This window comes from Chelonia mydas, chromosome 7 (assembly GCF_015237465.2).
Source record: "Chelonia mydas isolate rCheMyd1 chromosome 7, rCheMyd1.pri.v2, whole genome shotgun sequence".
NCBI classification, from domain to species: Eukaryota; Metazoa; Chordata; order Testudines; family Cheloniidae; genus Chelonia; species Chelonia mydas.
In genome coordinates, this window is record NC_057853.1 from 91,383,120 (window position 1) to 91,397,389 (window position 14,270).

A 14,270-nucleotide genomic window follows, 5' to 3' on the forward strand; every position below is an offset into this window, starting at 1 on the left:
CAGAGGTTACTTAATACCAATCCTGCAGTCCTTATTCGGTGAAAACTCCTTTAAGTGTGTTAAGATTTGGCTGAATTTCCTTTTTATCATGAAACAACAGCTAGTGAATAGTAAAACTTTGCAGTTACATTTCTAAAAAAAATTCACAAAGCACATCACTACATGAAAGATAATTTGCATGCAATAATTTCTGTTGAAAAGAAGGAAAATGAAATAAAATAATCTTCTCCCATTATGTAGAAAAAGCCTGTCATTTTGAAATTCATTTTGGCTCCCAGAGTATAAATACACTCCAGTATTCTCGTGGGCAATGCCAGAAAATCAGCAAGCACTCATTGTCTTCTGCCAACAAAAGTATGACTCTCTGTGCAGGAATTTTCTTGCAAATTTGAAAACAAAGCCATTTAGAAAATCCACTCTTGTTGGTAGGATATGACACTGATATATATTCAACTGTGCTGTAAAATAAAACAGATGCTAAGATACTGATTTATTAGGAGCAGTGAATATTACACAGCAACTCCATTTAAACAATTTTTTTCAGGTGGGAGGCCTGTAACCTGAGCCCCGCCAGGGCTTTGGCTTCGGCCCTGGGTGGTGGAGCTTTGGCCCTAGGAAATCTAATGCCAGCCCTGGTGACCCCATTAAAATAGGTGTTGCAGCCCACTGTTTGAGAACTGCTGCTCTGAGGAATTAATCTTGGAGTACTGCCAAAAAACCTACAATTAGGTTGAAAGAATAGTGACACTAGCAAAGTCTGATATATCACAACCCACTAGGGTTAGAAAATAATGTAATGTACTTTTGCCAATGGATAGCTTTAATTTTCAGCTTCACGCTGGACATAAAATACTCCTAGCCATCCTCGACAAATCACAAGATCAGAATTTAAAATCTCATCATTGCTTTTAAATCAGCGGTGTCTTCCCCAATCCTGAGGCTGTTGGGGTCTCACGCAGAGCAATGCAAATAACAGATTTTTTTTTTCCAGTTGTCTGGCAATTCCAAAAAATTGGGGAAAAATATTAGTTTTGGGTCAACCCAAAATTGAAGTTTTACAGACTATTCAGTGAATTGGAAGAAAAAAAAAAAGTAAAAATTTAGTTTCAGATTGGACAAAAAAAACTAAAGAAAATTTAAATGAAACAAAGATATTTCAAAATAAAAAATCAAAATGTTTCATTTTGAAAATGTCAAAATGAAATGTTTTGACTTTTTCAGGTCTTCCTCACCCCACCCCCAAACTGAACAATTCAGGGAAATAGTCACAAGTTTGCAAGCCATTTTGGTGTTCTAAATCTACATTTTTTTTCCAACGAAAAATGTTTTGGCCAAAAAATTTCACCCAGCACCTATCCCAAGCTGAAAGTTACAACACCTCAAAGGCTTTCCTAGTTTGCAACAGTTAACTACAAAATGCCCCAGGGGGTCACATGGGCAGCTGCAGATTGCCAGGACACGAGAGCTCTGGCCACTCCCCTTTCTTCCCACCTACATTCCTCATGAAAGTGGCCATAAGATAGATACCCTAGGCAGGGAGAATCCTCCACAGGTTGGAGCTGATGGCTTTAAGACTTCTTCTCACTACCAAGAAACACAAAGCATCCCCAACGTACTGGAGAATTGAGACTAATCTTTCAGAAACTGCTGTAACTAGAGGTCATTTACATATTTTAAAAGCTGTGTTCTACAGCCTTCTGTAGCATTCTCAAGACAGTATTTACCAGTTTTCTACCACTAGACGTTCTTATCTTAGCACCAAATCAGGGAAAACCAAAAGAATTACAGTATTTTAAGTACCTGTATTTTGTGACCTGCCAGGAATACAAATATTTTGGAAGAGAACAGTCAGTTCTTGTTTACTTGGGACCCAGACAGTTCATTAGGGGTTAAATATATGGCCTGATCTACACAGTTATTTCTGTGCTCACACTGAATTTTCGGATCTCATTTAAGAATACAAAATACATCCTATGGTTAGGCACAACAGACTGAGCAAAGGATAGGATTGAGATGAAACCGTATTTTTGGCTTTCATACATTTAGGACAGTCCTATTGATTTAAAACAGTATATTGTATTCTGTTTTTTAAAGTAACTATTCTATTTTAATATATTTTCCTGGAGTTGAATCCTGAGGTCTTTACTAAGTTTTCCCTTGGTCAAATTTCCATTAAAGTCAAAAGGAGTTTACCTGAATAAAAACTGAGAAAAAAAACACCATACTAAAGACCTCAAGATATGGTTCATGGAAAAGTACCCAGCTGAGCCACACTTCTTGTATAATAATATCCAAAACACACAAAGGGATTACCTTTCTCCAGATTACAGTTAAATCATTATGTAAGTAGTTAGTGGAGTCCAAAAACTCCTAGTTTATGATCCTTCCATGCTGACTACTAACGAGACCATGCTTTGTCCACAAAAAATACCCTCCAGCTTCTGAGCAGAGTAATAATCTGATTGAAAATACATGCCAAAATGCCAGTATAAACACATTACAGGAGAACAAGTCTTGATTTAATGTTTTTTTTTTTCTTGTTTACATTCCCAATTTGGGAGAAAGGCCTGGGTTGAGATTTTCAAAGCTGACTAGGTAAGTTAGTCACATAACTCCCATTAATGTCAACAGAAGTTGTGTGGCTCCCTATTTAGCTTCAAAAATTTCATCATTCATTTTTAAAAATTGTTAGGGTATCCCTTAGATAAAAGGGAAAAAACTGGCCCATAAATTGCATCAAACCACTTACGAAGTAATTAAAATATCTTGTCTTACCTCATTAAATCTTGTCACGAGATCTTCAATAACATTGTGTTCACCATTTTGGGAGGAAAGAATAGTCGCAGATATGGAAGCTTTAATGCATGGAAGTTTGCTCTGACATTCAGCATTACCCAAATCCCTGGTTAAGAAGCTGAGGTAGTCAATGGGCAAGATCTTTCTGTAGAGATCCTGTTCCTGTTCAGTCAGAATACTAGCAACCTCCTCTGGGAACTGAATGAGGTGCTGAAGTTCTACTAGCTCTTTACTGATACCAGCTACACTGGAGGGGAGTGCATTTGAACCAGCCATAGATGTGCACGGTTGACGTTCTAAAACAAAACAAAACAAATAAAAAATATTATGTAGCTTCTTTCCTTCATCTATTGCATTTGACTGTGCAAAAACATGTTAAGACTGAATTTTTTTGTTCTCGTACGTTGTTTATTTACTTAAATGACACAGGATTTCACATTTTACATTTAAATAACCCAACAAATTGTTCTAGTGGTGACTCATCTCATATCTACAAAACACTACCATCTAGAGTTAATTAGGCAGGTGTAGACCTGGGACTTTGGAGACCACTGAGACTATTGATTTAGGCAAAATTTGACTGCATTTATTGTTACTGTGTTCCACAACTCTTCCCCTCTGTCTGTTTCATTCACCAGTTAAATCTTATCATGATCATAAATAAGATGTTCTGTAGAGCAGGGACTGCCTTTATTTTGCTTGTCTGTACAGCACCTAGCACGAAGAGGCTCTGGTCACTGATTGGGGCCTCTGGGCATCATTGCAATATGAATAATGTATAGCAATAAATCAATACCTATGTGATATTTTTTCTCCCTTTTTCCTATCACTACTAACACTGCTTTTCCGCGTCTGGTGACCATCACTCCGATCCCTGTTTTTCATTAGTTGTCCCCCCGTATTCATTTGGTTCCTGGGTCCAGTGGTCCCTCCCACTAGGCTGGGGGAGGGGCCTTTAGAAGTGGGCAGGCTAGCGCCCGCCCACCTCCAAGGTTTTGCAATAAGACTAACACTGCTTAGAAGTTATTATTCATTTGCGTTCATTGTACTTTTTCATATAAGAAAATGTCCAAAGATAAAATACAATTTTCTTTCCTCTGAAGAAAACATGCATATATTTGGAAGAGTATGTTTTGAATCTGTGACTACAAAGGAGAGTCACAATAGTTTTATAATTTACAAACAGTGTTGTTTCTTGACATATTTTACTTTAACATCTTTTCATAGCAGCAAATTCTGATTTTACATAAATGGAAAGTAGTGCTTGTGCTGTCTAATCAATCAGGTTAATGAGTGATCCCAATTCATTCCCTTATTATGAATGCTATGCACTCATCTAAGCAAAAGTTCGACTATACTGAAAGAAGGACAGGAGACACTCGATATGGATTTAATCAGGCTGCAACTCTATTACTAGATGTCTAGGACAACGGCAGATAAAAGTGTATAGTGCAGGCAACTCCACAGTCATTCAATAATACCTGGGGGCCTCTGCCAGCCCCCTGTCATTTTCCATCCAGGTACCCCAGCCCAACCCCTGGCTTGGATCTTACCAAACCCCATCCCCACCCCCGCCATAGGAGGGAGGCTGGGTGCTGCTTTGCGTGCTGAGTGGAAAAAGGGCTTCTAACATCCTGGCATGTCCGTTTTAACCCTTCCCACTTACATTTCCAGGGAATGAGTCAGTATCGCCATGCTGGCCCCCACCTCTCTTTTTGATGCAGCTTCCAACTTCCTCTTACCCCCGACCCATAAAGCACTGCTACCTTTCTTCCAGCAAGCCTTGACAACATACCCCGTTCACTCTTTGCATCAGGATCATCTCATCTATCCATTGTGCTGAACAATTATGAAAGGTTCTGAGATTCAGTTAGAGTAAGCTTTCAAATGCTTGTCCAGACTAATTGCATTTGGCCTTTTTAGGATATAAATATGCTAACATTAAATTTTTATATATATATTGTTAGTTTTACATCAGAGGGATGTTGCAAGGATTGATTAATGTTTATATAGTACTTTGAACATGTAAAGTGCAGTCATTTATTAATTATTATTATTATTGTGACCAATATACAGAGAAAAAAAAAGGAGTGAATTATCCTCCTTTTTCAAGTGGGCAGAGATCAGGGTGAGAAGAAAAGGGCTGGTTATGTTGGTAGAAAAAACTAATTTGAAGTAAAAAGAAAAGGAGTTGAGAATGGGTTGTGGGTACAGATACAGGAAATGCAGGTTTACCTCTCACATGGAGTTGTCAGCTCATGATACTGACTGATTGAAGACAGGTCTCAATATTTAACCCAAAATATTACTCTGAAGAGTGAAGGTACTAGTTGTACGTTTGTCTCAAGCAGCTAACAAAACATTCTGGATGCGTGGCCAGCACTGTTTGGGTGGACAGGGAGGTCTGAACCCGGACTCTTCAGTACTGAAAGTGGGAATCTCTATCACTTGAACTAAAGGGCTAACTTCACTAGCTGGAAATTTTTGCACTCATATACCTTGTGGACTTGTTCTATTAATTTAGATGGACTATATATGCTAATGATGTTAACATAACCCAGTCACTGTCCAACATTAAACAGTGTTAAACAAGATCCATGGCTTGGTATTCAGAGCTCTCAGCCTACTTAGCACAATGGCAAACACACCATTAAAATCCTTTTAATCTTTTATTAAAGATACAGGAAAGAAGGAAAAACTGTTAAAGCATTTGAAATGTAAAGTATTAAATCAGGCTTTCATTTTATCAGCATCCCTTGTTCCCTTTCTCTTTAGCTGGGGAGAGATTTTAAAAGGAAAAAACTCATTTGACAGTTTTTTAGATGGTATCAAAGATGGTAATAACTGTCCTTTTGGGGGGAAAGATTTGGGCTGGAAATGTTGAGATCAGCTGGAGATGTTGTTGCTGTTACAGTCCAATCTTAGAAGGAAAAGCCCCCTTGTCTGACAGGTGCTTAGATCAGTGCTTCTCACAGGCGGAGGTCTTCCAGAGGGTACATCCAATTCATCTGGATTTACAATAGGCTACATAAAAAGCACTAGCACTACAAACTAAAATTTCGTACGATTTGTTTATACTGTTCTACATACCATACACTGAAATGTAAGCACAATATTTTTATTCCAGTTGATTTGTTTATAATATGAAACATGAAAGCAAGCAATTGTTCAGTAATAGTGTGCTGTGATACTTTTGTATTTTTATGTTTGATTTTCTAAGCAAATAGTTTTTAAGTGAGGTGAAACTTAGGAGTACACAAGAAAAATCAGACTCCTAAAAGGGGTACAGTAGTCTGGAAAGGTTGAGAGCCACAGTCTTAGATGGTATCAAAGATGGCAGTAACCGTCATCCCAGGTGGTGTTTGAGATTCAGCTGGAGCTGGGAGAGTAGTGATGTCATCTAGGCCCTCTCTCTTTGGCCAGTTCTGGTCAGGACACCTCTCAGGTTCAGGGTGATGAAGGCCCAGGGTCCCAGGACATGGTAGCCATGATGGTGAAGCTCAGCTCAGTAGCCTCCATCTGTTCTTCCTTTCATTCTGTTTTTTTCCTCATTATTTTCCCACAAAATCTTTCTTTTAAGGACCCAAAAAAAGTGATGGGTGAAATAGCCCATCCCCTCTTCATTTTGTCCACCAATTAGGCCTAATATCTGACATACTAATTCTGGCTCATTAACTTCTGGCTCCCAATCTGCTGTTTTTAACAAGCATAGTTTCAACACAGTCCTTGAATCATATCAAAACTGGCTTTTTTGTTTAAACTAATTCATTTATTCTCTCTTTCATACCTGCTCTCATCAATATTTATTATTATAGGTTATTGTAACATCTGAACTTTTATATACTTTTCACAGTTGAGCTCACTATTCAAGTAAATTTGTAAGCCCAGTTGTCACAAGGGACCAGCCACTAAATAGAGACAAAGATTGATATTCTCCTAGTGTGACTTAGAGATGCACTGATGTAAAGTGTAGGAAGCAGAGTTTTGAGACAAAAGGTACACCTCCACTGTTAACAGAAAGTGGTGATGGTGGCTGCTCAGGCCATCTGAATAAATTTATTATGTTTTTGTTAAGAACTGACAATGTGCTCTATACAAAATAAAAAAAATGCAGACAGTCTTTACCTCAAAGAGTTTACAGTGTAATAAAATAATAGAAAATCTTATTATGGGTTTATATAGAGAGGGAAATCATATATCTATTTTCTTGTTTATATTGTCTGGCTAGATAATTTCAAACATATTGGCTTTTTCTGAAGAAAAAAAAAACCAAACGTGTATAACCATAGCTGTCTTTTCCTATCTTGTGGTGAGTTGTGACTAGAAGGTGGTGCATTTTTTATTAGCAGTGGCTGATAATAATGACATATTTGTAGTAGAAATAAATGTCCATCCCCCTGTTTTCATCAACCTGTTGCATCTGGTCATAAATCTAAGCTCCAATCCTGCCAGCTCTCATGTGGGCAGACCCTTATAGACAAGCAATGAAGTCAATGCAGCTTATTACTAGCACAGAAATCTGCCTGCATACAACAGCTTGCTGGACTGATTTTAAGCTCTTTAGAGCAGGGACTGTCTTTTTTTGTTAGTTGCTTGTATAATGCCTAGCACAGCATTTCTCAAACTGGGGTCTGCGGGCCCCACTGATCAACTCCTCCCTCCCAGCGCCTCCTGCATGCCGGAGAACAGATGTTCAGCAGTGTGCAGGAGGCGCTGGGAGGGAGGAGGAGGAGCGGGGAAGGGGGTGCGGTTGGGGGAGGGGGCGGAATCATGTCCAGGGCCACCGGCCCTGCTGATCAACTCATCCCGCTCCCTCCTAGTGCCTCCTGAATGCTGAGAACAGCTGTTCAGTGGCATGCAGGAGGCGCTGGGAAGGAGGGGGGGGAGCAGGGACAGGATGTGCTTGAGGGAGGGAAGAGGAGGGGCAGGGGTGGGGAGAGGTGGGGTAGGGCCTTGGCAGAAGTGGCAGAGTGGAGGTGGGGCTTTGGGCTGAGCAGGGGACTTGGGGGGTGGGGTGGTCCAGGAAATTTTTTAAATCAAAATGGGGATCCTTGGGTTGCTAAAGTTTGAGAACTGCTGGCCTAGCACAATGGGGCCCTGAGCTTTCCTTGTATACAAATAATAATGCTACCAATCTAGGGTTATGAAAGGAAGGAAAAATTCCTCCTTCTCTAGAATCTCCTGTTCTTCTCTTTGTATTGGCTCTGCTGTGTTGCCATTTAGCATAAGGAGTAGGAGTGTTGTCATTTTAAGAAGCTGAGTCAAATATTTGACTGGAATGACGATTGTGAAGATGTCTCACCATTCCCCCTCCATTTATGTGCATTTTACAGCTAGCACAAATAGAATACTATGAATCATTAGGGCAAGCAGACAACATTGTGTGCTTCTTTTGGAAAGAGCTCTTTGAGGAAAAATGTACCAGAATATAGCAAAGATATTTGTTATGTTCTACTGGAGATGAATGGGACTCAGCAGGGATAATTACCAGAAAAAATGAGTTTTTATTTTTGACTAACGAAAACCAGGAACACACCAATTTGCCACTCACTACACTGGCAATGAACATACAAGTTCAGTTCAGGGTTGCTGCACTGATTTTCAAATCGCTACATAATACTGGCCCTAGCTACCTGAGAAATAGTCTCTTCTTCTGCTACAGTGACTTCCACAAGACTGCTTCATTACACTATAAAATAAATCTCTCATCCTCACTTTAGACCATTGCTTGCCTCAATTATTCTAAACGTCTCCTCTCTAATCTCTGACTTCTCATCTCTGACCCTTCCAGTCTATCTAAAACTTCATTGCTAAAACAATATTCCTACAGTAACTGCTACTTTGACCACATCATGCTTTTCCTGACTCTATCTTTTGTTTTCTGCTACATGAAATTCAAGCTCCTCATACTAACCTTCGAGGCCCCTCATAATTTCATCTCCACGTACATCTCTGCTCTTATGTCTTCCTTTTTTTCCTCTAACCCAAATGCTAGCCTTAGTCCTTTCTTCTTATTGTTTCCTTGTCCCTCTATGGGATATGTGCCTTCTTTCATGCCTTGTGGCTGAAACAATCCCCCATTTCTTATGCACCAACAGCTGCTCTCTCCTCCTTCAAATCATTATTTAAAATCTATTTCTTCTATTAAACTTCCTAAAACTAGTCTCAATAACGCCTCCACATCCTTTCCTACCTGAAATGTCCTATGTTTTATCTTGTCTGTGTCAAACTAAGCTTCTCAGGGCAAAGACCATATCTTCCTCTATATTTCACATAAAGTACAATGCTTAATAATAACTTGCTACATGGAGCTAGTTTCAGGACAGATATTGATTTAAAAAAAGTGGGCTTTGTTGCTGGAATCAAGACAGGCTATAATTATTTCTATTATTGGGGACCACTGCAGGAAGAGAACATCTGTTCCTTGAACGCTAAGTATGGAGTTACTGCTCCAAGAGAGTGCTAAGTACTACAAGAGAGTGAAAAGGATTCTGAGCTCTCTTTTGCTAGTTGCAGAGTGCTGAAACTGAGAGCGTCATTCTGTTTTTGATCAATGGTCAAAGAGGAGAATCTTTTTAACTACTGGTCACTGCTTCATAACTTCTTCCTAGCTTTAGAGGACTCATTGGTCATCCTAATCTTATGCTGATAGACATGAGAAGGAGAGGTTACATACTTTACAGTGAACTTGAGTTCTTTGAGATGTTTTGTCCCAATGGGTGTTCCAACATAGGATGCTCGCATGCCCGTGAACTCTCAGTTGGAGAATGAAACGCAGTGTCCATAGGCCTGCGCCTGCACCAAAAGCAATTCTTGCCTCCAAACAAGGACACATAGGGAAGTGCAATCCTGACACCACTCAGTTCCTTCTCAAAAATGAAGCAGAGCCTTCACGGCCAAGAGAAAGGACGGCGGGTATAGAACCCATAGGGATAAAACATCTCAAAGAACTCAAGTCACTGTAAGGCAAGTAATATCTCTTCAAGTATATGGCCCTATGGGTGCTCCACCATAAGAAAGTCCCAAGCAGTAACTCAGCAAAAAGGTGGGTGCAGAGGTGGCAAGTTCAGTTTGAAGGATTGAGACACCAAGTGTAGTATCTCTGGAAGCAGTTAAGATGGCATAATGCCTGGTAAAAGTATGGATGGAAGATCAATTTGCAGTCCTACAAATGTCTGTTATGGGAATGTCCTTCAGTGGAGCCATAAATGTGGACTGAGCTCTAGTGGACTGTGCAGCAACTCTGAGGCGGCTGCATCCCGCTGGATTCACAGCAAGTTCAGATGAAACCCTAAACCCACTTTGACAGTCTTGAGTGGAAATAAGTTGACTCTTCATTCTCCCAGCAAGTGATACAAAGAGCCTAGGAGAGGCCCAGAAGATCTTAGTCCTGTCATGGTAGAAGGCAAGGGCCCTTCTGACATCTGGCATATGTAGGCTGGTCTCCTCTCTAGAGGCATGAGGCTTTGGGTAGAATACTGGCAGCCAAATCACGTGATTAATGAGATATTCTGAAGAGACCTTTGGGAGGAAGCAAGGATGGGGACAAGGTGTAACTCTGTTTTTATAAAAGGTGGTATTTGGCAGGTGAGCACTCCCATTCATCTAGCTGAAGCGATGTGTAAGGAACCAAGTCTTGAGGGAGAGGTGGAGGAGAGAACAGGAAGCTATCAGTTCAAAGGGAGGTTTCCTAAGGGCGGAAAATATAGTGGAACCATATGGAGTATCCCACATCAATCACCTCCAAAATCCATCTGTCCAAAATAGTCTATTCACAGTCAGGGAGGAAATGAGATTGCTGATCTCCAAAGTGGGGGATGGATGGAATCGTTCAGCACAGAATCCAGGAAAGTAGATTGCTTGAGGTCTTCGACCAAGATGTCAGAACTGTTTCTTAGGGTATGTCTGCTCAGCAAAGAAAAATCCACTGCTGGCCCATGCCAGCTGACTCAGGCTGTGGAGCTGTTTCATTGCTGTGTCCCAGAGCCCAGGCTCCAGCCTGAGCCCGGAAGTCTACAAAGCAATGAAACAGCCCCACTGCCTGAGCCCTGCAAGCCAGAGAGCAACACCCATGGGTTTTTCTTTTCTGTGTACACATACCCTTGGAGGGAGGTGTTGCTGTAGAAGGGGGAGAGCCCCTTTTCTGAGGTCTAGATCTCCTCTGAACTTCTGAAGGTCTGGGAAACCCTTGTTGCAGGTTGTACTGAAATGGCCTAGTTCGCTGTGATGTTTGACACCTATTAAAATATCTTTTTGTTACAGGAACATAAATTCCCAGTGATCATAAGATAGCTCTCAAGTTCTTCAGAGGATGGAGGAAGGAGTATGAATCAGAGCTAAAGAGCCTGAGTCCTTCAAAAGGAAGGTCTTCAACTGTGTTCTGTGCCTCTTTCAGGAGGCTGGAAGACTGGAGCCAGGATGCTTTTGCAAAACCACACCCATGGGTAGGTATCTAGTAGCCTTGTCCCCAGTATCTAGGGAAGCTTGGAGGGAGGTTTTAACCCTCCAAAATGAGGGGCCAAAGTTGTTCCCTCTGGTCCTGTGGCAGATGTTCAATAAAAAAGTGAACCTGAAATATGTATTAAAGTCATATTTTTGCCAACAGGGCTTGGTAGATTGCCAAGCAAAACTGGAGAGCTGTCAAGGAATAGCTTCTCCCATCCAAGAGGTCTAAAAGTTTAGACTACTTATCATAAGGAGAAGGTCTGGAACGGGCCTGTCTATTCCTTTCATTAGCTGCGTCCACCACCTAGGAATTGGGAGTGGTATGGGGAAAGAAATATTCCATTCCTTTGGTTGGTATATAGTATTTTTTATTTGCCCACTTACAAGTGGGCTGGATAGTGGCAGGTGTCTGCCAGGCTGGACAAGCAGGCAATAACAGAGCATCATTTATTGAGCGGGCGATTTTTCCCTGGGGGTGGTGGGGGTGGTGGGATATTTAAAATGCCTACCAAGGAGTGTTGAGACTCCTGGACCTCCTCTAATAGGATCTGGAGGGATTCCACCGGGCATTTCATGGAGTCTTAAAAGCACTGAAAGTAATCAACATAACAAGGTGATGGAGGCATTACCACCTCATCTGGGGATAAGAAGAACTTAGCTGATGGGGTGAGTTTCCCTCCATCTGTTGGTCCTGCTGTACCTGGGTGTCTCCCGATGCAGAGGAAGCATAAGGTACCAGAGGGAGATCATATAGTACCGGATGGAGATCCTATGGTACCAAAGATTGGTCAGTCAGTGCCTGTGAATGATAAAATATGAGCAGGTACTGAGGTATCTTTCTCAATGGAACCCTATAAAATTGTTCACCAAGATGACCCCAGGGATTCCAGTACACCCACTGAGGAGGCAGTTAGGGAAAAGATCCCCATGGATAGTCATAGCCCCTATCTCTAGGACATCTGGCGAGGTCCAAAAGAGCTCCTTCAGAGTACTGGCTCAGCAGGGTAGAGTGGTAAGGCACAGAAAAAGAGCAATATACCAAGACCTGAAGAAGAATCGTTCCTTGGGATGAAGGGGGGAGCTTCAAAGATAGGTACCCATACTGAAGGCCTGACCAAGGTTCAATCCATCTAGGCAGTACAAGAGAAGGGGCCCTGGTAGAGGGGCGAAGCAGGGGAGAGTCCAGGACCTCCAAGGAAAGAAATATTGGAGGGTGCTGGAGGGCTATGGTATCCAGCACCCTCCAATTGAGTTTGTACCAAGGCTTGGTAGTGCTGAGATGGTTAGCGCAGTATCAGCTTATCTAACCTTAAAGGCCTGGTGAAATGGAGATAACTGTACTGGGGCATGTGAAGGAGGCCCATGCATCTCTTGGTGCCTGTCAGTCGGCACCAAGGCAGGCTGATTCCTGCTAGACAACTTGTCCATACACTGCTTCTTGTGTGGTACCGGTGGCTCGGTTCTGGGGTCAGATGGAGCTTCAGGTGTACCTTTTGAAGGACATGAGGCCTCCTTAGAGTGGTATTTATGGGGTGACCTACCCCTCCCCTTAGGCTAACTGGAAGGAGGAAGAGGTATCTTCTTTTTAGAAGTCCTAGCTTCCAAAGTTGCCACTAGGGAAGCTTGGGATGGTAAGGCCGATGTATGGGGAGTGGAGGAACAGCCGTTGCTGGGGCTACTGAATGCTCAATTAGAAGGAGCTTCAGTCTAGCCTCTCTGCCTTTCTGAGACCTGCCTTTAAATCCCATACAGACCTTACACTTAGAGGTGGGTGCTCCGAGGCAGCAGAGACAGCTAGAATGCCTGTCATTATGGAGAAAGGACCTGTGTCAGATCTGGAAGGGATTCACCCCCAGGGCCTTTGGCATAATACATAGTGCTAAAGGACCAAAACCAGAGGTCCTAAGAAGGAGAGGAGGGTAATCCCCCTTCCAAACAAAACTAGAACTAAAGAAGAAATAAAATAATAACAACGTATAAGAAAAAGACTTAGAAAAAATTGCTACGTAAGAAACGGTGGGAAGCTGAGAACAGCAAACATGCAGTTGCTTCATCTCAAGTTGCAGGTGATTGAGAAGGAACTGAGTAGTGGCGGGCCCATGCCTCCATATATGCCCTCATTTGGAGCCACAAGGCTCTGCTATGCGCTGGTGTGGGCCCACAGACACTACTTTCATTCTGTGACCGAGAGCACACTGACAGATTCACATCCTGGTGGAGCACGCATAAAGAGACACACCTGAAGAAGGACAAACCTTTCTACTATTTTTCTTTCCTACCAAAGGAATTATCTAGTTAAGAATGGGAGAAATATAGTTAAGTCTGCCCTTGGAGACTCAAACACAGAAACGTGTCCTTAACTGAAAAAGGAAATTCACCCTAGAAACAGTGCATCTCTGACTTTTCTGAACCATGCTGCAAGCAAGCCTGCATTGATTTATAAAAGAGCTAGTGTATTTCTAACAGACTATTTTCACAGAAACTCAACAAGCAGGCAATCTTAATTACCTTATTTTAAATTTCAACACATTTTGTACATGTGCAATATATGTGCGAAGTTCCATAGAAGGAATACACCATGAAAGATAGAGGGAGGGAGAGACCACCATATAAAGAGCACAATGAAGTGCTGAAACCCTCTGTTTTAGCTGACCTTGTTTCTCTTGTTGGGCTCTGTCATTTTTGTGGTTGAAGTACTTGCATGCAATTTATTTGGGATTTTCTAAATATGCAAACTAGGGAATTTACTTAAAAGGACACTGCCAAGGTATTTTTCAAAAATTTTAAAAAATGTGGAAAAGTCAAATGAATGCCTGTGTTAACTATCTGTTACCATTTGCATCACTATTCTATGCCTGAATATTGTACTAATGACAGTATCTAGTATATAGAACCTCTTTGATTACTTTCTACCAAAGATAAATTATCCCATTGTTTATTATATTATATTTTTATAAACTTGAAATTAACATCTGTTTAGTTATGGAAATGCTTTTATCATTCACAGACAAACTTGTTAGTCTTTGGTT

At 41.3% G+C, this 14,270-nt stretch overlaps 1 protein-coding gene across 2 annotated transcripts in view; it reads right to left on the reverse strand.

Moving 5' to 3' along the window:
- Positions 1-14,270, reverse strand: part of PLCE1 (phospholipase C epsilon 1) — a 329,298-nt gene that overhangs the window by 121,114 nt on the left and 193,914 nt on the right. For both annotated transcript variants that reach the window (XM_043550715.1, XM_027821849.3), the window contains exon 4: positions 2,776-3,092. In XM_043550715.1, the coding sequence (XP_043406650.1) occupies positions 2,776-3,092 (317 nt within the window). The remainder of the gene's footprint in view (positions 1-2,775; positions 3,093-14,270) is intronic.